Source organism: Notechis scutatus, chromosome 12, assembly GCF_049901735.1.
Source record: "Notechis scutatus isolate UNSWTSFEM ecotype Mainland chromosome 12, rNotScu1.2, whole genome shotgun sequence".
Taxonomy (NCBI): Eukaryota; Metazoa; Chordata; class Lepidosauria; order Squamata; family Elapidae; genus Notechis; species Notechis scutatus.
This window is the reverse complement of record NC_142020.1, coordinates 10,588,271-10,614,440: the sequence shown is the minus strand read 5'-3', so window position 1 is coordinate 10,614,440 and position 26,170 is coordinate 10,588,271. Positions and strand designations below refer to the sequence as shown.

At 36.4% G+C, this 26,170-nt stretch overlaps 1 protein-coding gene across 6 annotated transcripts in view; it reads right to left on the bottom strand.

The window, feature by feature from the left end:
• MRTFB (myocardin related transcription factor B) overlaps window positions 1-26,170 on the bottom strand; it is a 75,661-nt gene that overhangs the window by 29,585 nt on the left and 19,906 nt on the right. For 3 of the 6 annotated variants that reach the window (XM_087973343.1, XM_087973347.1, XM_087973344.1), the window contains exons 4-5: window positions 2,321-2,386; window positions 739-794 (exon numbers count right to left, since the gene is read on the bottom strand). In XM_087973343.1, coding sequence (XP_087829469.1) covers window positions 739-794; window positions 2,321-2,386 — 122 coding nt within the window. Of the gene's footprint in view, window positions 1-738; window positions 795-2,320; window positions 2,387-12,053; window positions 12,370-23,584; window positions 23,654-26,170 lie in introns of those variants that run through there. The other 3 variants (XM_087973345.1, XM_087973348.1, XM_087973346.1) reach the window with 3 other exon arrangements.

Below are 26,170 nucleotides of genomic sequence, written 5' to 3'. Positions count from 1 at the left end.
ATATTATGGTCTCATGTATTAAATATAATCTAAAACTTCATGAACATTAAAATGTCCATATAACTGTAGGTGTTTTTAAATTTGTTTTAAATCACCAAGGTATTTCACCAATAAATTAGTTCTCCAAGCTATTTCCCTATTTCATTTCGTTTCTAAGCAAATGTAATAGACTGCTTTTCAAGACAAAAAAAACAAAATTAGCACTTTTGTATCCTCATCAGTAAGTTTTGAAAATTCAGCTGATAATTTAAACATACACTTTTGACTTCTCAAGTTTAGAACTGTGAGAGAAGATGGCCTGGTTTTAACTGTTTAACAAATAATTTCCATTATTTATCTTTAGGTTGAAGAAATAGATAATTACTATACCGGCCTTTGCCCCAAAGAATTCTGAGTTAATAACTAAACATATCATGAATAATTATTGGTTTCCAAATATAATACTTCAACGGCCAGGTATGAAGCATACATTACTAGGGAGTATATATTGTAAGTCTAATTGCAAGGATTAGTTTAACTAATTTTGAAAGTGACGGTAGGACTGTATGGTTATTCTGCTGCAGATGTTTGAATTGTTTGAATTAGTTCTCCTTCAATTTCATTATAGAAGGAACTCAGGTTTCATTTCTAAAAATCTATAACTATTTCTCCTTGTTTCCAAAAGTCCTTCGTATAGCACTTTTCCCAAGACAATCGTATGCAAAGAATGAAATATCATGTTCGAACTTGATTTCTCACCCTGGCTCTTTCCAAACTCTTTATTTGCTCGTGAAATGCAGCTGGGCTCTTCAAAGCTAAAACAAGGAAAGGAAAAAGGGTCATGAAGCTAGGAGATCGTAAAAGTGTATATGAATATCTTATATTCAAGCAGGTTTGTTTCAGCTGGCTTAGGTAGGATGCTCACTGACCTGTTCATAATGATTGGCTGTAATAAAATCACCCTGCCTGCTATGTACTGGATTCCAAATACTCCAATTAACTTCATAAATATGGAGTAATAGCTAAAAGACCAGGAGCAGAAAATTGGCTTTTTGCACTACTCTTAACACAGCATATGTAGACCAATTATGTAACAGCTATAATAGTAGTAGTAAAAAATTTGCGTTGCATCAGGAGCCTGGTGTCAAATGAACAGGGATAATTAACGCTGGCATACTTTTTTCAGTCTCTCCTTTCATATTCTGTACTCTGCTTACTATGTGTTTTTTAAAAATCAGTATTGTGTTTCCTTTATGATTTAGGCTAGAAACAAAACAGCAATACAGTTACACCATATAAACAAATAGCACGGCAGACAATGACGGGATCCTAAGGCCACTGTGAGTAACTCCATCCCACCTGGCAGAATGCAAGCAAACCCAATAATAATGAACTAACAATCCCAGTAATAAAAATTTCCCTCATTATGTGGTTGCTGCAGTTTCTAAAGCAGGGGTGTCTAACCTTGACAACTTTAAGACCTGTGGACTTCAATTCCCAGAATTCCCCAGCCAGCCATGAATTTTGTGAGTTGAAGTCCACAACTCCTAAAAGTTGCCAAGGTTGGACACCCCTGCCCTAAAGTAAATATGTTTTTTGACACCTCTTTCAACTCAGGGCCCAAAATGAGCTGGGAAACGAATTAGTGCATCTCTTTTAATGCCATGATATAGCATGACATATTCATGGATCTGTTATTACTACGGCGAGATTTTTCTCAGGCAATTCTCAGCTATGCCAGGTAACAAGATGGTGTTTGCATGCCACATGAAAAACAAAGAAACACAACCATGTCTGCTTTGCAATCCTCAGTACCCAAAAATTAATAAGTTGGCTAATGAAAGATAATGAAACCTTGCCCTAAATCATAGTAAGAGCTGAGTGACAAGCATATCTGCATACAGTGCTACCCTAGGAAACTTAGTTCACCAGCTTTAGGGTACAAGAAGATGGAACCTCCACTCAAGAAGACACTAGAAAACAAATCCATGGTTTGCTTTCAATCTCTCAATGGCTTGGCCCTCTTGATTCATCCAGACACAGAAAGGAAGAGTCTCGTTTCTGCATACCAGACTAAATTATGATAAATCATTTCCCCCTTATTTAATTTCCAATTGCTCATAATTTAATTGAAATGAATTCCAGGTTTAATACGGTAATATATTTTCCATCAATTTCCTTTAATTTTCAGATGTTTAGTAGAAGTAATGTTTACAGAGTTGTCATCCTGCCTTTAAATGTTGATGGGTACTAAATATTATCGTCTATTTCCTTTCATCTTTAGTAAGACATCTAAGCACTCAATGTTACACAAGCCGCAGAAAATGAAATTAAGTCTTACGTGGCATGATTCCCTGGTCCACCAGCTGTTCTCTTGTTCGCCTTTGCTGCAGCTTCAGCTGAAGAACTAGCAACGGAGAAAAGGGATTTATTACTTGACATGGAGGAACTCTATCTCACAATTAAAAGCGCTACATTCCTTTGAGAACTAAATACAACTTGCAGCCATTCATCACAACCGTTTGAAGTGACAATGATGCTGGAAAAAAAGTGACTTAGGACTCGTTTTACACACTTGCAACCGTCCCCACGTTTACACCATCAAAATTCAGAGGCTTGGCAACTGGCATGCATTTATGACGGTTGCAGTGTCGTGGAGTCATTTTTTTTTTGCAACTTTTTTTTTTGCAACCTTCCGACAAGCAAACGGGGAAGCCAGGTTCACCTAACAAACCATGTTACTTGTTTAATAGCTGCAGAGATTCACTTAACAACTGTGGCAAGAACAGACATACAATGGGGCAAAACTCATCTAACGATTGTCTTGCTTAGCAATGGAAATTTTGGACTCAACTGTAGCAATAAGTCAAGCCATAAGCCATAAGTGTAGTGTGTGTACATAATACAGGCAATATCACCTGATATTTAGTGATTAGGATAAGAGAATCTCTTTAAGACACAAATGCTTTTTATGGGCAATAATATACAATCTTTCCAGTGAAGCTTCATACAATCGTGTTCAACAGTAGACAATGCTTAGGCTGGCATTATTTTTCTTACAATCACATAGCTCAGCACCACGAATATTAAAAAACAATGTACAGAGAAGGTATCGTTCTGATCGACAGGTATACACGCAAACACATCAGTAAAACCCAACCCACATCATTTTTGCAGATGCTCTTGTCTTGGTGCTATTAATACTCATGACTGCATCCTAGGCCAGAGGCAATCTCAGCCACCCCATGTTCTCTGCAATAGCCCTCAGAACTCAACCTGGAAATTGGACAAGAATACTAGCTGGCGTTTCTCCAGTTCAAAACTTGGAACCTCTGGGAAGGCGCTATTCTCTACCACACCTACGGGGTGAATCAGGGACACACACAGGGAAAGAGCAGTAAGGGAGAAGCTACATGTTTATAGCATCCACAGATTTTATATGTGTGCCAGAAGAATAACGGAAGGGAGAGTTTATTTGCTCTGCAATCTACTTTTTATCTGTTTCCAATTATATGTTCATGTTTACCCCTGGATCTGATTTACAATAGGAAAATAAAATGTTGTAAGCTAGTCTTTATCTCTCTCTCAGCAATGGTTTTAAAATACTTTGAATTGGGAATTTTCGTACAATACCTTTATTCTCTTCCTGAGAGCACAGTACATTAACATCAAAGCAATATTAAGGCATTCAAGACAAAAGCGTCCAATTCACTAAATAAGCAATCGTGCTGCTAAAATACATTTTTAAAAATCCTCACATGGTGGTATTGTCTTTTTTCCAGATAGAAAAATATAAATATTTTTAAAGGCTAATGATTTTAATACACAATGTATCTTTTATATATATATATATATTTAAAAAGCATTTTGGCTGTTTTCCATATGATTTTAACATAGCCAGAAATCATTAGCTTATAGCAGAGCAAAATAAAATCTAAACACTAATAGAAAAGGGTAAAAGTGTGAAAAAAAAAGTAAAATATTGCATAATACATTATTCTTAGACATGAAACTAGTAGCTACAAGTCAGTTTCCCATCACTGCCTCCAAATCAACCAAGTTATTGCGTCACGCAAAAAAGGATGTAGATTCCCAAATGAGATTAAATAGTAAATAGTTATAAGAAAGCAAACTTAGAAGAAAAATATTTACTTTGGGGGGAAGGGGGGGGGAATGAAAAACCGAAACTTTCTAACCTTTATCCAAAAGTAAGAAATGCACGATACTGATCTACCTATAAATATACAAATTTATTTTTCAACTCAAAATTAGCTAGTATATCTCTATCAGCAAAGACGTTTTTTTTACACATTGATTTTGTTAAAAAATTGTAAGCTCTTGGAAGTCAACTAAATGTGAGTTGGACAGCTATATAATTTTGTTTAATAAATAAATAAAAATAAAATAAAAACATGTAGGGATTGAATGCATTTGTGGAGAAATTCTACCCGCAGCTATGCCATCTTATTAAGACACAGCAAGAAAAGCGCTTCTTCAAAGAAAAAACTTCATAATTATAGCTATAATTAGGATTTATAAAGTATAAACAGAAGCCAGTCTTTTAATATAGAAAATACGACTTATTTCATTTTTTTCAAAGCCTTTTGTTTGCTGTGCTAATTTGGAAATGGAAAATAACTTGAATGGAGCTTAGATTGTAACTCTGTTTGTCCACTCATGAAGAGGTCAAGTAGGAAGAACAAAAACGAATTATTAGGAAACTGTAACTAATCTTTTTAAAACTTTGAACGTCAATTATTTAAGTTACAATTATGGCAAAGAGTTCAACCATATTACAATGCCAAACATCTGCATCCAGCACAACGTTGTGAAATCTACCCCGTTGAAGGTCATGAAAAAGTCACCAGAGGTTTTGTGCTCTTTGTATAGATTCAAGAAAGTATAAAAACTGTTGGATATCTTGACTCTATTGCAAAAAAAAAAACCTAGCAATTATTAAAACAACTGCTGCCAAAAGTACAAATGACATTAGCTGAGCAGAAATCCTATTTGTTAAATAGATTACCAAAATATTTACTACTTCCAGAAACCCAATGCAAGCTAAGCCATGGGTAAACTCCACTGGAAGAACCAGGCCCCAAACAATATCATGAGGTTATTTCACCACACCAAGTTGTTTTCGCCAAGGAAAAGCAATAAAAATGTGTTATCAAATCATCACAATTACTGTCTTGCAGCAAATTTAATAGGGATTATGCTTCTGTAATTCTTTCCAATTGGTCAGAGAGCTCTGACATTCTCATACAAATGTATTATCGATAACCAAACAAGACTTGCTGTACGGTGGTATTAAAATATAATAATATTATCCTAAAAGATGATACAGTTAGCTTTTAATTTGTTTCTTTTTTGTTATGGCTTTATGCTTTTGCTTGTGTTAACCATCTTTAGTAGTTCAATTTTGAACTAGTATTCAGGGAAATAATCAGAAAATAAACATTTAATGTTAGATTTAGGTCTCTGGCACTAATATATTAAGACAGCGGTTCTCAACCTTTTCTTCACTATGGACCCCCTTTAAACACCTTCTGTTGTGACGGATCCCCAAGAGTGATAATACACCTTTAATGATAATACATCTCATATTTCAGTAGTATTTAATCCAAACTTCAGCAACTTCTAAAACATTTTAGGTACCTGAAGTGCTGTAAAAGATATGATACCTTTCATATTTGTAAAGTAAATTATTTGGGTAACCCCTTCACTATTCGACTCTGTTGCATTTCAACATCTAAAGGAATGTTGTGCTAATTACCCAATTGCTTGAGTGAGCGTTTCTGGTAATAATTTCCATGACAATTAGCAGAAACACATTGATTAAAGAGTTCTAGAATCCCTGAAACGATATGCAGTCCTAGTCAATTAGTTGCATCAAGTTGAACTGAAAGTATAAAGAAAATCAAAAGGAGTGGTATTCATTCCTTCAGGTGCCCCTTTTGATCAAGTCAAGAGATAAAATTCTAATTGCCAACTGAGGCAACCAAGCCGGGAGACGAAATTTGCACCAGACTGTTAATCCTTCTTCTTCTTGACATTCCTTTCTTGGCCCATCACTACTGGGAGGCCCCAAATGGCATCCGCAGGTGTTAGGATACCCACAGCAACCCCCTACTTTTATTCCTCATTCTCCAATCTTACCACCAGTCAACCCTGGAAGGTCAGTAATCTGACACAAGCCACTCAGCTGGACGTAAATCTTCCAAACACTGTTCCATCACTTCACTCCTTCCCTGGAAGTTTTTAAGAAGAGATTGGACAACCGTTTGTCTGAAACGATTTAGGATCTCCTGGTTGGGCAGGGGGTTGGATCAGGAAGTCATGCAAAGGTCCCTTCCAACTCTGACACTGTGTTATTCCCTTCTATTAACCATAGCCCTCCTATTCTCTAGATCCGTGATGGCGAACCTATGGCATGCATGCCAGAGGTGGCACGCAGAACCCTCTCTGTGGACATCCGTGCCATTGCCAGCTGCTCTTTTGGTTTCTGGTCTTCGCGGGAGCTAGAGCACTGGAAAATGGCCTGAAAATGGCCAAAAAACAGGCATGCGCGCACCAGCCAACTGGTCTTCGGGTTTCTGGCACTCCGGCATGCTCACATGCACGCACGTTCTGGTTTGGGCACTTGGTGTCGAAAAGGTTTGCCATCACTGCTCTAGGTCTTCACTAAATGCCCAGAAGGATGAAAGGTGGAACTTCTCACTCTGCAAGGTCCCACGTCATCTAACCTCATATCTCACAGAAGTAAACCAAAACCGACGTGAGCTCCAGAGCAAGGCAATCTAAGCAGGACTCCACACCCTGGTATTCCATCTAACAGCAGGGATGGGACAGTCTCCCTCAACTGCTGCACCCATCAAGTGCCGGCTGTCCCAACCCAACACTTCAGCCTCCACAATAGCAACTTCCAACTCTCTGGTCAGAGAAGGTTCCATCAGCCTTTGTCCTTTTTGCCACTGTCACAAGAGCATACAGGCAGTCCTTGGCTTACGACCACAACTGAGCCCAAAATTTCTGCTGCAAAGCGAGACCGTTCTTAAGTGAGTTTCATTTTATGAACTTTCTTGCCACAGTTGCTAAGTGAATCATTTGAGTTGCTAAATCAGCAACGCGGTTGTTAAGTGAATCTGGCATCCCCGTTGATTTTACTTGTCAGAAGGTTGCAAAAGGTGGTCACGTGACCCCAGAACACTGCATCTGTCATAAGTATGAACCAGTTGGCAAACATCTGGATTTTGATCACATGACCACGGAGATACTGCAACGGTTATCAGTGTAAAAATGGTCATAAGTCACTTTTTTCAATGCCATTGCAATTTTGAATGATCGCTAAATAAATGGTTGTAACTCAAGGACTACCTGTAGACATTGCCACCTGGGGGGGCGGATCTGCCTTTCCTTCCTTGTCTAGGTTCTTTGGGGGGGAGGAAAGCTTCAGATGACTTTTCTCTGAGGATGAGGTTCAACTCCGATCTGAGACAGAAGTGGTACTCTGTTATCCATATCAAAAACTGTGCATATAACATTATCCCTCCAACAATTTATTGCGTGTAGAATAATTAGAAAGACTTACTTATTCGTGCAATGAAAAAGCATCTTATTCTGCCATATGATATATAAACAACGGATTTATACTGAAATATATGCTTTCCAAATAATTAGTGTATCTTTACAATAATTGCAAGATGTCATCTTTCTCCAGCTACATTGCCCAAAGAACCACAATATTTTGACTATTGTTGAAAGGAAAAATAGCATTCAAAAGAGAACATCCAAACCCTTGACCAACTTTCAAAAGATACCAAGCATTATTCTGATTGATAAAATAAATTACAATTGTCGCTTTCAGTTAGAATCCATTTCACCTAGATGGAAGGGGAAATCTGCCCATATTATTCAAAAGCTCAGTAAACAGGGGTCTTTTAATTGCTATCATGGATTTTCTGATAAAATATACAAGGGGTTGAATTGTATGTTTTGTATTTTTACTCTAAAAATGTACAAAATAATATTGCAGTGGGTTATCCTTAATTCATAAGCAAAACAGATTCAGTATTTGGACTCTAGAACATATTCTTCTTCCTAGCATCGGTGGCTTTCCTTTTTAATATTAGAATAAATTTTATTGAGGCAATATTGCAAATATTGGTAGCAGCAAATTGAAAAGAATTATTGGATTACTGTTGTATTTTAAAAGGTCATTCATATAGCTAGAGAAAAGGCTGCTGTTAGATTCAGCATTTAAACACTGGTAGATGCATTTATAAATCACCCAAACATTTAAAAGACATTTGCAGCTTTGTAAGATAGTCAACCAAATTGCCATCTTTATATATTTACCCAAGTGCCAGACAGTGAAACTACTTTTTATATTTTTTACATTTTCATCCAGTCCTCCTCAGTCTGTTCTTTTCTACCATACCCAGAAGGCTAACAAAAACTGGCCACCTGCCCATTAACATTCTGTTCTCGATATATATCTGAAATTATATTTTAAAAAAGTGATAAATTCTGCTTTTGCATTCTAACACCTTACTATTTGTTTTTATTTATCCCACATATATTATTTGCACTGTATGGTTCTTGCCAGCCTTTTGAAGTAGATAAAATAAGGAAATAGAAATTATCAGTTATCGTGGAAAGACGAAATTGCAACAGAATCCTGAAAACCTCTCAAACCTCTTCTCTACTTCAATTAATAGCTAACCCAGTAAAGACAGAGTTGCCTTGAATTTCTTTCTCTTAGTTTCTACTTTCCAAGCAGATAATTTTTTTTGTTAACTATTGGTTTAAGAGAGGAACGTATTCATTCTTCATTCAACGGCCAGAAAGCTAAGAGACTGGGAGCAAAGAATGGAATCTTATCAGATAGGTTTGTCACACACTATGTAGTAACTAGAGTTGTCCCAAAGGAGCTTTTTCAAAAGGCAACTGGACCTTTTTGGTTTGTTTTTTTCTTTGAAGAAGTTCTTCTTGGATAAGAAATGAAACATCTTCAAGGGGGAAAAAACAAAGGCCAGATGCCTTTTGAAAAAGCATCTTTGAGGTAATTAGAGTTAAGCACAAATGTTTTTTTTTCAAGCTCAAAACAAAACACTGAGCTCTAAAGGTTCCATCAACCTATTCGGGGTTGGCTGAAATTCTGTAGAATGAATGAATGAATGAAATTATGTAGAAACTCTGTAGAATGAATGGAAGTTTGCCCTGATTCAGTGCTCCATGATTTCTCCAAAACAAGCTTGAAACAGATTCAAATGTTTCAGCAGCAGGACAAACAGTGGGGATTGAGAACAAGCCTTTTGGGTTTGCGTTGCATCCAACTGACCATGAAACAGCAGCAAAGAAATTCAGAAAACTCTCCGCCTACTATCCTGCACTCCATTATTAGCCCCATTGTAAAATACGTTAATAGAATTTTCCAAAAAAATTTAGCAACAGAATATATTTTTTTTAAAAAAATGCACCATATGTACTGCAAATGATAAGAGTGCATAAATCCTTTATTAAATGTTAGCTATTCTACTCTGGGGTATAAAAGAAAAGGAAGGGTTATATATTACAATATTTCAATATTGTAAAAGTAGGGGAGAAATATGCAGTAGGTAACTTGTTGCCAAAACTAACGGACCACGATGGAACTGTGTTACAAAGGTACTAGAAGGAATCTGCTAAACGTTTGAACAATTGAAGTAAATGATAAACCACAGAAGGCTGTTAGTTTGGATTGATTTTGTTACTCTTAAAGCAGAATTGTTGCAAAAAAAAATATTTAAATGAAAACAATGAACTATTAAGAAATATTCAGCTCCAAACGGATATAAAATATAAAATGCGACAATCATTTAAATCAGATTTTCTTAGATTTTGTGGCTCCAGAATCTTGTTGCTGTTTTGCAACAAGAATTCTCATACACACACACACACAGAGAGAGAGAGAGAGATTAGATTAAGAATCAAAGCAAACACATGGAAGTGCATGAAGATTAGCTTTCCTTGCATTGAAGTATGACTAACACAATCCTTTAAAAACAGTTAATAAGAGATTAGAATTATCTAACTATGAAAAGCAGTGAATACAGTTACACACTGCACTAAGCTGTACAATTACTGATTCTGGTTCAGCACACTGCATGAACCTATTCCCTGTATTTTATTGCCATGTTCTCTTGCGTGAGTCGAGCCAGTTATGGGTTTGTTTGTTTTTTTCAATAAAACAAGCTCTAACAAACCTGACTTCACATAATGTCTAACTAAAGTCATGACATCCAGAGATGGGCTGTCTAAATCTTACAAAGAAGATTGTAGAGAAATGGCAGCTAGAGAAAGAAATTCTCTCTTAGCAGAACACATGCATTACCCTTTGCATACCTCCCAAAACATTTTTTTTTAAATTATTTGCGAATGCCAACACGTTCAATTTTGCCTCAAAGACAGAAAGTTATTACAGCTACTCAGCAAATCTTCCAAGAAGACCTTGCCACTTAGCCTGAAACAAGGACTGTTCACAGTCAACTAGCATTCATGGTTTGAAGGGAGAAATGCACTCACTGTTGCTCTGTTATGTTGGGTATTAACATATCATATTTCAGCATTAGGTTTTGGTCAATCCTAAAGCTCAACGACTTGGTCAATCAGCCCATCTCAGCCTAACCTACTGCATGAAAAATATACTACTCTGAACTCTTTGGACAAAGAATGGGATGCTATGGTGATTATCAAGAACAGACAGACAGGAAGAAATGACAGCTGCAATCTAATTAAATTGACATGATACTGGGCATCTCTGATCATCTCCACAATCTATCTATAATCAGTAGTCACAGAAAAGGAGAAAATTTTGAGATGAATAAAATAATTTCTCTGTCCATTGGGTTTTCTAGCAGGAAAAATTAGGAATACCAGTAAATGCTCCATTGTTTAAAAGGTAACAGTAAGACAAGTAAAAACTACTTCCAACTTTCCCAGTGCAGGTTTCCTCTTGATATTTTTATTAACTACAGTATTATGTTTTTCTATGGTAAGGCAAAGCTATTGTCTTGAGCTAAATTATGGATATTCCAGACATCCTGTTTTTGTATCACTTTCCGCTCATACCGAGAAAAATGTTGATCTTAAAGGAAGATGACAATGAAAAATATAAGACAACTTTCAATATTGGAATGGCTGCAATTGCAAAATGTTAACATTAAGATATATATTTCTGTCTAGTATGGACCGCAATACAGTTGCCGTTTCCTCAATGTTTACCAGACTTATTTTCTATATTTATATGGTTCATAAGGAAAGAAAAAAAAAACATTATCTGGTTTGAAGGAAGTGCCAATTGTATATCAAAGGAAACAAACACTGTTCTCTGACTCACTACCAAATACTTCACAGCCCTTTCCAAAAGAGAAAACTCGACTGAGATTTGTAAAGGAAGCTGTATATCACTGTTGGGAAGAAATATGAGGAGGGGGAAAGGTATAACAGAACTTTGCATTATAAATGGAAGATCAAGGTAGCTCACGTTCAATACTGAAGACCAATATTTGATGGATAAAAAAATTCTGCAACTGTCTAAAAAATGCTTCAGCTTGTAAAATATCATGCATGCACATGTTGATTCGGGGAATGAAACTATTGCACATCAGGTCTCATTAACTCAGATGGCACCACTGAATATTGCTGTTCCTACTTGATAATTTTTATTGCAATCATTTAACATAAGAAGGCTTTAAGCTTCACCAAATTTTATTGCAAAATACACGGAGAAAAAAACCTAAGCGTTGTCAAAAGAGGAGCTGCTAATGGAAATCAACAGTCACAATACCACAAAAATACTTTAGTTCTATTTGCTCTGGATGGTCCCAGGTGAAAAACTATTGCAAAAACATCATAAAAAGATTAATTGTGCTTCAAGAATTGGAATTGGAGCCATGCCTCCACCCCTCTTTTCACATTTACAACTTATGGTTTGTCCAGATCAATTCCACAACCGCTTATCGATACGCCTCCCCTCAAAATAAAGCAGTATTTAATGCTGAGTATTTTTCTTCCTCATCCCCACAACTGACCTTCCTTGAGACACTTCGGGATGTCTGGGTCAAGGCATTCCTTTCCCTTTAAGGATTCGATATCTTCAAAAGGTAAAATCCCTGGAAAACTCTGCTGCTGCTTCTTGGAGCTATCGATCATGGTGGGATTCCTTCAGAAAGGCAGCATCTAGTGGGGGAAAGAAACCAATCTACCAGCCAGCCAGCCAAGCAGTATTATGCTGCTCCTTTCAGTCACTTTGGCAATAATTGAGCAATTATGTCTTTAGAGCATCTGAAAGCAGCCATTAGCCTTTGCTTCCCAGCTTGACCCAAAAGTATATTCAAATGACTAAAAGCACTCGGAGAGGGAGGAAGGCTGAGCTCCCAAACCCCACCTTCCTTTCCCAGGCAACTGCTCTGGATCCCTCCCCTTTTCAGCCACCCTGCTCCTTCTCCCGGTGCTTTGCATTCAGTGTGCAGTTTGATGGTCAGGATCATCTGACAAACACTGACTCAAGCAGTTAAAAATAAATCGCTGAAAAATAAATCTCAGCCGTTGCAGAAGGAGCAACATTTGGCAAAGCTGTACCTAAGATGACAAACTCCTACTGGGCTCTCTTCTTTGGAAGGTGTTCTTTTGGAAACGCTTTCAGTTGCCTGAGGGATTGTGTTCTTTCTTCGATTTCTAACATTGATGACTCTGATATTAATATTCTAATAGAAAAGGGGCTTGAACATAAGCTAAAACAGTTATAAGTTAAAACTATATTTAAACACAGATCTGTGAGCTCTGATTAGCCAATTATAGAGTATTAACATGTTGTGTGTTTACCTACCTACCGGTCACTTTTTCCTGGTCTATTTTGCTGGCCTTGACCCGGGGAAAGAAAATACCTGAGCAATCTGGAATAATCTCAAAAAAGAATGAAAGAAGCTGCACATGCCCACACATGCGTGCACCCTTGTTTAAAGCAACATGGGAAGAAAGTCTTCACACACACATCCTTGTGCAAAACCAGTCCTTTTTCTAACAAACCTCCCAGGGGAGCAGACGATCATCCCACTCAATCAACACACCTCAACAGTCAGTAGGAAATAAATACAGACAAGTATAGAGACCTCAAGAACAACAGATTTGCTCCTGCACAACCCTCGTTCATTTCAATGTCCCTTGTGCACCAAAAAACGTTCCTGTTGTTGTTATTCAGAAGCAAAGCAAAGCAAAGCAAAACAGCTGCTCCAGTATGGATACAGACTCAAATGATATAACTTAGAAAGCAAAGAAAGAAACATACTGAAAGACAAAAAAACCTCACAGAGATATGCCACTACCCCATAGCTCATTGTACAAGCACTAATTCCCCGCCCCAACAGTCATTCTATTAAAGGTGGTATTCAGCAGGTTCTGACCAGTTCTGAGAACCAGTAGCATAAATTTTGAGTAGTTCGGAAAACGGGCAAATCCCACCTCTGACTGGCCCCGCCCCCATCTATTCTCCGCCTCCTGAGTCCCAGCTGATTGGCTGGCTCTTCTTTGGTTGTCCTGCACAGGAGAACGGAGCTGGAAAGCAGGTTAGTGGGGTGGGGAAGGAATGGGATTTTGCGGTATCCTTCCCCTGCCACGCCCACCAAGTCACAGCCACAGAACCGGTAGGGAAAAAAATTGAATCCCACTACTGCATTCTATACACCTATACATCCAAGGAACTTACCAACTAGCCAGCTTTAGCTTCCCATCCAAGAAGCTTCTTCAGTTTTCAAGAAACCCACCCCTAAGGAAGTCCAGTTGTCTTTTGGAAAAGCACTATTGGGATAACCATGACCTGGACGATGAAAAATCTTCATAGACATAACTGTAGTTACTACACAGCAACCAAACTATCTTACAGATTTATTGTGGGGAAAAATAGAATGAGGTCTCTCTCTCTCTCTCTCTCTCTCTCTCTCTCCTCTCTTTCTCTGCCTCTGCCTCCCAGCATCCATCAGTATTCATCTGGCTAGCGTCCTGTCAGTGTGAGAGTTGAGGGCTGTTTGGAAACTGAAACATGGAAACTGAAACAGTATTTGCTGTGTGAGCAAGGAGACAGCAAGGAGCCTGGGCGTGGCTTAGCTCAACTGTTCTGTACTAAAACTGGTTGCTGCTTTGAAACTAATACTGAAACAAACTCCTCTACTTGCGTTTGCATTTGGAAGGGATTTCTTTTCAGATGGGGAGGGGGAGTAGAACTCCTTAGCATCAGACCGTGTTAGTAATAATAATAATATAGGAAATACTAATGCTCTGATGGTCATTTCGAAAAATCCTTTCTTAGTGAGCACCTAGAAGCCAAGAGGAACATACGGGACAAATTTCAAGTTTATATTATGTGTGTGTGTGTGTATACACACCCAAACAAAGACACACAATCTTGAGCACCTAAGTAAATAATAAAGATGAGGAAGGTATATATTATTTAATTTAGGTGAAAATCCATTTTCTTCACCAGGAATTAATAGACAATTCCAACATTTGAATGACATCTAAGTAACATTAAACGGTTTGCAACTCTCTTCTAGGATGAGCTTCGTGGTGCCTCTATTCCTTTTTTTTTAAAAAAATTGAATGACGTTTCTTAAGCAGAAAAATTCTAATACTTTCTTTGTGCTGCAGCACTTATCCTCATTAAATCACTCCAGAGAACCACCTCCTCCCCCTTTTTGGGCTTTTTAATCTCTTATTTTCAGTGTAAGCATCCTTTTAATCTTTTCAGTTAGTAATCAAAAGCAGCTTCCAAAATAAGCCATCCAATCAGCGAAAACAGTTTTCCTTAATGGGTCCCTGGAATTTATTATTATTGTGGCACAACCAAAACCAATTTTTGAGAGAAAAGGAAATGATTTTTTTTTTTGCTCTACTGCCAGCTAATTTTTATTGCCACTTTGGGAGCGATATAATATACTGTGTGTTGATCCAATCCCTTTACTAAATTCATGGTTTCTTCTCTGTACAAGTTAATCAATCCAGTTATAATTAGTATAAATAATGTAATTATGGTCTTTGGAGAGCTGGAGAAAAAAGTATTGATGCTTTTGAACTTTGATGTTAAAGAAAACTCCTGAGAATGCTATGGGTAACTCAGAAAATAATATTACTGTTAGCTTTTCAGGATAAACCAGAGCAAGGAAAAAGACAGCACAAGAATCATAAAAATACTTCTTTATTGTTCTGGGTACAAAAATAGAAACATGAAATCCTGCTAGAGCTTCCCTTTGTCTCTCTTATATCAAACAGAATCAAGGCAGGGTTATTTTGACTTGGTTCCTCCCTCTTTCCCCTTTCTGTCTGTTTTTCAGTCCTTCTGCATGAGGGAATTTCCATACCCCCCCTCTACAATTTCAATGGAACCCAGGCACTTAAAACTATCAGAATCCCAAACATGTTAGGCTCCATTAACAGCCTGGCCCCAAATACAGTACCCGAGGGGGAGAAAAATGGTTTTCAAAGCTTTCCAATAGGTTAACAGGCTTGGGGGGCCTCCAGATCTCTTGTATTGGGGAGGAATTTAACAGAGGTAGTCTTCGATTTCAATAGTCCATTTAGTGACCATTCAAATTTACAACAACACTGAAAAACTGACCTTTTTTCAGGACCTTTTTTCACAGTTACGACCATTGCAGCATCCTCATGGTGACATGATCAAAATTCAGACGCTTGGCAACTGATTTGCGTTTATGACGGTTGCAGGGTCCTAGGATTATGTGATGCCCTTTCGTAATCTTCTGGTAAGCAAAGTCAATGGGGAAGCCAGATTTACTGAACAACTGTGTTACTCACTTAACAACTGATGTCGTTCCCTTAACAACACTGGCAAGAAAGATCGTAAAACGTTGCAAAACTCACTTAACAAATGTTTCACTTAGCAGCAGAAATTTGGGGCTCAATTGTGGCCCCATAATTCAAGGACTATCTGTACTTGGAAAAACTAGAGACAAATGAAAATTTGGATTAAAAAAAAAAGTGACTCAGGCTCATAACAACTCAGAGTTTAATAGTCAATAATGAGTAAATTATGTCCATCAGACTACAAACAATTGAGAGTAATTACACACACACACACACACACACGCAAAAATGGGCAACTTTTATAATACAAAATATCTCCAGACCCTCAAAATTAAGTTCAGTATTCTCTGATACAACACTTCCACTATGGATTTACAGGGTTTTCCTCTACCGTGTGTGTGTGTGTGCGCGCGCACACGCATGTGTATGTGTGTGTGTATTACATCTGCACAAATTCAACAGATTTTTTGACTGAGCATTAATTTGGATTTATAAAACATTAATTTGCTTTAATTACAGTTATCATGATAGATATGGTTATACATCACTGTGAACAATGCCCTAATAGATCTATATAGAATATGCATGTCATATATTTTGAACCCATTCTCCCCTTTACTAACATGAACAACATATGTTGACCAAGTATATGTGTCTGAGATGATCTCATCTTTCTACCCTAAAGGGGTGAATCAGTGGAAAAACTCTCTTTTGTATACTGTAGAGTGATTTCTTACTCATCAAAAACACTTTTGGTACATAAATCAACTCGCTTTCCCATTACTTCACTATGAGCTCGGAGAAGAATAATTCTTACTGTTGAGAAGTTAGAAGTACATCTAAATAAAAGTCATCCTGACAACTGCAGTATAAAAAAAAATACCCCAGGGACCTCTATCAAATTTGGCAGGATCAATGTAATGCTGAGACAATTAATCCAGATGATTATTTTTACAAGTTCATTTTTAAGGAAAGCATTTGTTGGCCCAGATATTTAATTGCAAGAGATATGCATATAGTGTTGATTTTAAGTAACATATCTGCTTTGCCTATTTTCAATAGATAAAAATAACAATTTGGTAATGTAACAGAGACTTTGGGTTCTTAACATGCTTTAAGAAGGGAAGAGAAGAAGGGAAACACTTAAAAAAAATTCTGTTGCATTTTCTAGATTTTAATGTCCCATCATCAAAGACATAGAAATTATTACAGTAAACTTTGATGCAAGTCTTTATATGCTTTTGAATTATGTAAAAAAGCTATAGTAAAAAGTTTATTAATCTTTCAGTACACAAGAAGCAATGTTCTGGGTTCATATTTTAATTCAACTAATTTAATAAATCAGTGTGGCATGGAATCACTATAATGAACTGTATATTTAAATTTATGAAGAGTTAATAGAAGTGAACATTTAATTTTTTAAAGGTCAGCTTTAACCATTATTTTATCTAGAAAAACTAATTATTCTTCATACAATTTTCCCCCCCAATAAACTATAACAGATATTTTCGGATTAGTAGGACAAATTTAAATCTAGCATTATCTCAAATCTCTTTTTACATCTACATTAGCTATTCTGGTTTCAAGCTTTTTAGCATATTAAGATAAAGTATGTATTATCTGAATGTATTAGAAAGCCTTGGGACTGATACAAGGAATGTTCAAAAGGAATTGCAGTTTTACACACATCTTTCATTGTAGCTATTTCTCTTCAGAGAGCTTTTTTTTACAAACTTAGAAATAATTGCTTTCTTCTAACCAAGGTCATCACCTACAAATTAGTTAAGGCTATTTTTATCCCAACGGAGTTACCATCAAGCTTTGCCAGAACAATTTAAAGTGAAACAGGAAACACAAGACAAATGTTTTCCAAAGTGGGTATAAATAGCAAGATCAAAATGAAGATCCTTTTATGAAGCCATTCCAAAACTGAACCAGCAGTGACAATCCTTTAATCACTTGTTCATTTTTTAATTGTCTTTTCCAAGGCTTCCCAGAATGAACGTCAATAAATAACAGATGAATTTATAGACAGATACTTTATTAAAATCATACAATCATCCATGAGGTAAACATAACCTGGCTACTTGAGTACCTGAGTAGGTTGCTGGTTGAGTTGTGATGTCTTGTTCTTAGAAGAAGCTTGTTTAAGCTAACCTCCTGCAAAACCTCTTACTGGCAAAAAAAAAAAAAATGACCCTTTTCTGTAAAAACTGTTTAAGTCAGTAATTTTGGGAGCTGAAGAGATTTCCAAGCATGTTTGGGCTTCTACAAGCAAGATAGACAGTAGCTCACTAGCAACAAATTAATTCAACTGAAGCATCACTTAGTACTTTATATTGTAAATAGGTCATTTTGTAGATTGACAGCAATGCCCTGAAGTCATCTGGAATTTAGTTATTAGTTGTTTGTAGACGGCCTATTTCATTGACTATAATTATTATATAATTATTATATAATTATTGACGAGACAGCCATAAAATGACATCACAATCAATGCATATTAATAAGTAAGGCTCCTCCAAGAGAATCAATTCCAGAAATTAACTCTTTAAGTCCACAACGGCTAATCATCACTGGCCAAGTCTCCAACTACGTAAACTGGTTTATTTGTTTATCAATAAGAAGCATCAACAGTGAAAAATATTATTCAGAGGAAATACGTTATATTTAACAGCAGAAAGCTTAAATTAGATTTGATGTTCTGTGTGTTGATAGAAAGAATGTGGAATTGTAGCTTGTTACAAAATACTGATTCATCAATTCATCAATTCGTTTCTACTACTACCTCTCTTTTATCACTCCTTAAAGCTTCTCTTAGCTTGATTTGCAAAGGGGAGGAAGGACAGATTTCTGAAATAGGGATGCACCAAATGCACCAACTGAAAAACCAAAGCTTTCTAGAGAATCCCATTCTCTTTCCAGACCATGCAGAAATTCAATAACTACCGTGTATTGTTCTGTTTCGCAATTTCTGGAAATGAATCCTCAGAACTAGAAGTGGTTCTCTTAAATGATCCATTTCCCTTCCCAGTCCAAGTTCGGCATAGTCCATATGGGAAACATAATGCTCTGGAATTTACAAAACAATGAGTTTGTGAATCAGAGAGATATTTCCAGATCCTTATTCTAGAGTTTTGGGTGGCAGCCATGCATCATGTTCAATTTTCTAAGAAAGCATAAGGGACTTGTATGGATCCTTTCTTGTTAATAAAAACAATGCCAGCTTCTCATTGCTACAAATAAAATTAGAATTGAATTGGGATCAGAGGCTGGCACTTACCAAAACTTGCATACATAAGACCACTAATGACTATGCATACTTTACTACAAGTCTAGCCAATATTCTGATTAGATCCACCTAACTAGCTTTCTCAATATATAGGTGAGTTCCTTTAGACTCTGTTAGTCATTAAATACATAAATACATCATAATGCATTGATTTTTCAATTCAGCCTCTTGCTTCCAACCCACAAGTGCATTTATATACAATTATAACTTGCAAACAAATTCTTCAATAAAAAAATTCTTATAATTATTGGGAAAATCAACGTTAAGACACTCAAGAGTTATATGGTATAATTTAAATCTTAGCAATTATAAACAAATCAAACAATTGAACAAAACATTATAAATAAAGGAAATCTGAAGTTAAATTAGTCAAACAGAATGATTGCAACAGAATTTGCAGAAGAACAGTTAAAAGTATCCATGGAAACAAGATTATCAGGAATGGTACATTTATAAAAATTAATCGAGCTTGCAGAAATGATGAAGCTGATTTGGTCAAAGAAAAAAAAAGGATAGACTTTTTTTAAAAGACTAGAATCCGTATATGAATAAAGAAGTTGGGGAAAAGTTTAAGATGATATTTATTTGATAGAAAAAAGGTTGGAAAGCATGATTGTATGGGGTTTTTTTCCCTTTTTAAATAAAATCTTTTTCCCCATCTATTTTTTATGTTCTGTCTTTGCTTTTGTTTGTTTTGTATATTTTATTATGCTGAAAAAAAAATCTAAGAAAAAAGAATGCCACATGTAGCAAAGGGTTTCAACCAGCTCTGGACTTAAGCCTTCTATCCTTTCGAGGTCCATAAAATGAGGACCCAGATTGCTGGGCTTAGAGAGGGCTGTGAGGCAGTATGTAAGTCTAAGTGCTCTTGCTTTTGCTCTTCTTTCTTTCTTTTCTTTCTTTCTTTCTTTCTTTCTTTCTTTCTTTCTTTCTTTCTTTCTTTCTTTCTTTCTTTCTTTCTTTCTTTCTTTCTTTCTTTCTTTCTTTCCTTCCTTCCTTCCTTCCTTCCTTCCTTCCTTTCTTCCTTCCTTCCTTCCTTCCTTCCTTCCTTCCTTCCTTCCATGGTGCGCAGTGGTTAGAATGCAGTATTGCAGGCTAACTCTGCCCACTGCCAGCAGTTCGATCCTGACCAGCTGAAGGTTGACTCAGCCTTCCATCCTTCCAAGGTTGGTAAAGCGAGGACCCAGGTTGTTGGGGGGCAAGAGGCTGACTCTGTAAAACTGCTTAGAGAGGGCTGTAAAACCACTGTGAAGCGGTATAAAAGTCTAAGTGCTACTGCTATTTCATTAAGTATTCCAGTGTACAGGTATTTATACACACACACACACACACACAAGACACGTTTTAAGGAAGAAGACTGTCTTTTGAAAAGACCTCAGGCGTACCAATTTTCACCGCATCGTTTCAAAGCAAGAACATTTTATCCAGTAACATTAACAGCACAGTTTGACGGAACGCTTGGCATTCACGCAAACGAAGGTATTCCTGCCTTAATGGAAATGCTGGCGTAATTGCAACAGCCGAAGTCTTTTCTTCTGACTGCTTGCTTAGTGCAAAGAGACACTGCCATTTCAAAATTGACCCTCCCTCCCCCTCAAAAAAAATATGAAGTGTATTTTCAAATACATTTTAAAGAAGAAATTGTAGAATGAGTTTCCATCAGATGTCCTAAAACAACAAAGACAAGTTTTGCACTCTCTTTTTTTTAACCATGAAAATGAAAGTGGAATTTACCTGGGAGAGAAAAGAAGGCTGGAGATTTTACTTATGGGGGTAATGGCATACTTTCAAAGTATGTAGACTCCGAGAAGTACAAAAACTATGGAGAGGAGAAATAATGGAATTCAAAGCATTTCAGATAAAAAACATTTACCTCAAAACCCAATGAATCATTCTGAACATACCAGAATGATGCAATTTAGAAAATAATGATCAATTCTGGTCATTGAAGGGCCACCCAAGTTTAGAGCCAAGCCCTGAAACCTTCCAATTAAAATGAAAAGGGTTTATTTAACTCTTGAACTGCTGGGCAAGGAGAACAGAAGTCTATTACAAATAGCAGGCCATAATAAATGTAAGTATTAAGAAGGTATTTCGAACAGCATCGCTCTTCAGAGCAAAGGCTCTAAGCATAATTCACTCTCACAAGGGTGTTTTCACTCTTGGGGTGTTTTTTGGGGTTTTTTTTTTGGTCAAGCCTGATCCGTTTTTGCAGTTGAAGATGAGAGACAAGTAAGGGCCGATGTGATTTAGTAGTTATGGAGTTAAGGCAAGGTTCAAGTTCTCCCTTGATGAAAACACCCTGGGTAACTCTGGGCAAGTCACTCATGGCCCATCTGACTTCAAAGGGTAATTGAAAAATTGGAGGACATGATTTAGTTATTTATTTATTAAATTTAATATATGCTGCCCATCTCACTTGAAAAGCAACTCTGGTTGGTAGGCTGCCTTGACCTCCCCGAGGGAAAGGGGTGATATAAATATGCAGTTAAGTAAATAAGGACAGCTTTATGGAAGAAGTTAAGAAAGCATCTTAAGAAGCTTGATAATAAGTACACTGTTGAATTTTCAGGTTCACAGAGGAACAATGTTTCAAATTGGTGGGTTTTTAAAAGAAGCAAACAAAAAAAATAGAAACTAAACATAACTGCGAAGTATCAATGTGTTTATTGCAGGTTTAAGTCTTAAATAAAGTCTTTAAATAAAGACCACTTCCTTTCCTTTTTATAGTACTGACCAGGAACCACATGTTATTTCTCTATGATATTTCTGTTAGAGGGCTTCTACTGATTTACTTGTAATACTCTTATGCTTCCTAGCTCAATCATAAACACTGGGTGTTTATGTAGAATTCTAAAAAGTATAGAGACAGCGAGAGAGCACAGAACAAAAGCAGAAACACAACATTCCCCAGGATTTCTGCTTTACTACGAACAACAGCATTATGTTGTTTAAGCAGTTACTCATTGCCCCTTTCCGTTTTGAATAGAGTTCCCTCACAATTAAATGCTGGGGTTTCTTTGCTTAGAAAGAAGGAAGGAAATATGCTAGCATTGTACAAAACCACGTATGGCATGTAGCACGTAAATAGAATAGATTTTCTGTCTCTCTTCTTCAGAATTCCCACCCGAAACTAATTATAAGGAGACTTAAGACTTTCTTAACTTTCTTAACATAAAGGTAAATATACAATCTCATGCCACAGAGGTGATTATAGATGCTCATTTGATAGAAGATAGAGCTATCAGTGGTGACTACAATCATGTTTCCATAATAAAAAAAATCTTAATTATTTGCTGTGTGGAACCAGCTAGGGGGAAATAGCAATAATTTCCATGCTTCCAGGATTTATGTCAGTAGCCACTGTAGGGTACCAAGTTTTGGCAAAGGCCTGGTCTTAGATTTTTATTTTGCTTGCTCTAAGGTGGCAAAAATGCTTTAAAATATGTTTCTAAAATGCATTGTATCCAAAGTTGGCCACTGCTATAACACATCCTACTACATTCAATGCTTGTCAGTAGTAGAGTATCAGTACAGTAGTCATCTTGACAAGCCGCTATCTCCTATCTGCTCAAGATTTATTTGTTCATTTAAAACATTTACATAGCTGCTAGATAATAAGCAAGTAAGATGTTTTTGCAATGCCATCAGATCACACAGCTCAGCTTCATAGAATGCAGAAATGCTTACATCATATAAAGAGGAGCTTTGGTCTGTTAATAATAGAATTTATTTAGAGACACACAATCTAAAGACAGATTACCCGACTGAGTGAAAGAAACCTATTATCCCATCCGGAGATGGTGAAACTGGTTGAGCAACTATGGCATTTGCTGGAAAACTACTAACTCAGTCTTTCCAGATAAGAGATTACTCAGGATTACTCAAATTGACTTCCCAACTTTTGAGCAGCGCTTTAAAGATACTGATAGAAGACTCTTTTAAATGAAATTAAAGCTAAAGATGACACAGAAGACAGGGGGATTTATATGCCCCTTGATTGTGAGTTAATTAGCTCCACTTTTTAGAACACAAACCTTAATGACAACCACACTGCTGATTCTAGACAGAATCCATAAACCGATACTTAAAGCTCTTTTCCAAACAGATAAGCTTTTCAATTTCTCTCCATTATTTTTTTTTTTTAACAAATGGGACTTTCTATCAAGGAAACAACATTACTCACAAGTTTTACAAGGCCAATATGAAACAGCATCCTTTCCTCAATTGGGACTGAGGAAGAGGGACATTCTAAAAATATTTCTCTGACAAGTCTGACGAATACATCCTAAAAAGATTCTTGGTTTGACTAATAGCCTGATTGATAGAAACCAAAAATAATCAGCTTTTAAAAATTAACATTTTAATTTTATTAACTAAGAGTACAGCTTCAAAGCTTATTGTACCTAGGTGTTAGATCAATATGCCACTTTCCTTCCAAAGCAGTAAACATACCATATAGTACAAATCAGACCTCTTCAGTAGGCAGAAGGAATTTCTCTCTCTGTCTTTCTCTCTCTCACACACACACAAAGTTCTTGTTTAAAATCCTCCCTCCTCCAGACTGCAATTTGCCCTAAGGAAGATGATATTCCAATGACCTCATGGTGTGAGACAAATGTCTAAAAAAATCTACTGCCACTCTCACTTTGATGTCACATTTAAATGGGCTTTCCCCATAAGTGTTTCACAAATAAACCACACATTTTACATTTGCTTACCGAACATAATATCAAGCTTCTCCATTCTACCTAATCATAAATATCCAGCAATCTTCATGACAAGTTTATTCACAGCCCTATTTTATTTCTGCATTTTATTTACTGACTCAGTTGAATATATTAAGCTGCAACCCATTTTTCACATGAAAAAAAAAACAGTCCAACTCATTGGAAGTTATTTCCTGTTACTGTTTTCTTTTAGGTCATTTATAGGATATTAACATCATGGCTTTCTTAAAAACCATTTTACTGAAATGTTTGAAACTTCATTCACCCAATCACTACACTCAATATTTTTTTAATACTTCAGGAAAAGGAACATCCTGTGATATCCCTTAGGGAAATATTCATCTTTTTTTTAAAAAAAAAAAACACCCCACCCTTTTCAGTAAATGCTAAACTAATTTCCAAATAAAAAATGTTTTTATCCACACACCAAAAAAAAAGGTCCAGAAACTTAAATATCAATATCCATATAAAGTTTTTCTTCTTTTTTTTTAACTGTTAAAATTTGGACATCGATTGCATTTCTGGTTATTTTGTTAAAGCAAGGGGACAGAGTTCCTAATAAATCTCACTAAAAGTGACAGAGATTTAGCTTAAGTGTTTACCAAAGGGAATGACTCTACAGAAATTCCTTTAAGAAGCCTGTGAAAATGTCAGCAGAGAGTTGATTTTAGAGGTCAGTTCTCTGGAGACCACTGGAGCTTGGCCTGTGGGTCTTTTCACATGCTTTAATATTTGAAATTTGTTCCTTGCAGACACTGATAGATGCCTAGGGAATGCTGGAATTGTGGGAACTGGCAGTCTTGAGGATAATGACAGGCTAAATGGGAAATAGCACATGCAAGATCTGCCTCCTCGTTCCTTATAAGCTAAATGACGTCATTGCTTAGATAAAAGACACGAGTTGGCAAAATGATTCACACGTCAGTTTTCTCCCCCTCGATATTTACCATACTGGACCCCGAGTGAATTTAATTTACAGTGAATATCACTACACATTGCGATTTTGTATTTATATCATGGAATAGTATTCATCAAAAAAATATGGCTTAAATAACAATAATTAAAAACTTTAAAAATGACAGAACTGGGTTTAAAAGATAGCCTTGCATATCAGGATATCAATTTGTTCGTGTCAATTTATGCTTTCCTCATTTAAAGACCATGGGAAGAACTACGTCTCCGTGGACTTGGGATTATAAAGGTTAAAAGCAGTTATTTTTAAAATGAAAGCTGGAGAGTAAAAAATTTGAAGACTAACAGTAAGCGAAGCAACTTTCAAAATCAAAATCTCGGATCAGTACTAAAAGCTTTTTGATGAAAGAGGAATTATATTTTTGGAAGACTGGTCTCGCCAACAGTTGATTTGTACTCAACTATATAAAACAACAACTAGCTCAGAGGCCAGAAAATGTCATACTTCCTTTTAGACCAATTCTAATTTGTGCAGAATTCCCTATGGACTCTGGATAACTTAACATACTGCATTTCCTAAGTTCATGCTGAGGAGATAAATGAACTTTAAGCCTGCCTTTTTATGACAAAAACAAGGCAATGCCTCATGACACAATGAATTCCCGTTGACAAGATATACAACATTGTTTTTACACTCTGTGTTTCAAACTAAGGCAGCAATGGAAAAAATATATTGGATCAACCTCCATTAAAGAAGCCCAAAAGACAGAGCTGACCAATGAGTTGCTGCAATAATAGTTTATGTATTCAAATAGGGACAAAAAAAATATCACTGGGCTTCACACAATATATTTCAGTCCCATCTGATACTACTGTATTGTTAAGCCATAAAGGGATTCTTGTCAGAATAGATTTTCAGTCAAATAGAAAGGCTAAAATGAAAGAAGTAAACATTGAATATAAAAATTTATTTTTAAAAAATTTTGGAACCCATCACAGTTTGACTTGCAGTTTTTAATCAAAAGTTTTGTACACAAGCAATTATGCCAACATCATGAAGAATGGTTTTTGGGGGTTTTTTTGTCTCTCTCTCTCACACACACACACACACACACACACACACAATAATAAACTGTTGATTCTTAATATGAAGTGAGAAATCAAGTTACAACAAGCAAAGGATGAATAATCCATTTCAGGCTGCAAAAGAGATTATAATAAAACCTGCTCGAAAACTAGGATGAAAAGCTTATTGGAAGAAATCCAGAGCGTTCAGGATACATTGCCAATTGTAAGCTATACATTCTAAGCAAACGTTTTCAAGATTCGAATGGACTTGTTCTGTGAGAGGAGCCAACTTCCCTATGATGCTGGAAGAGGACAAAGCCACGGAAGATTA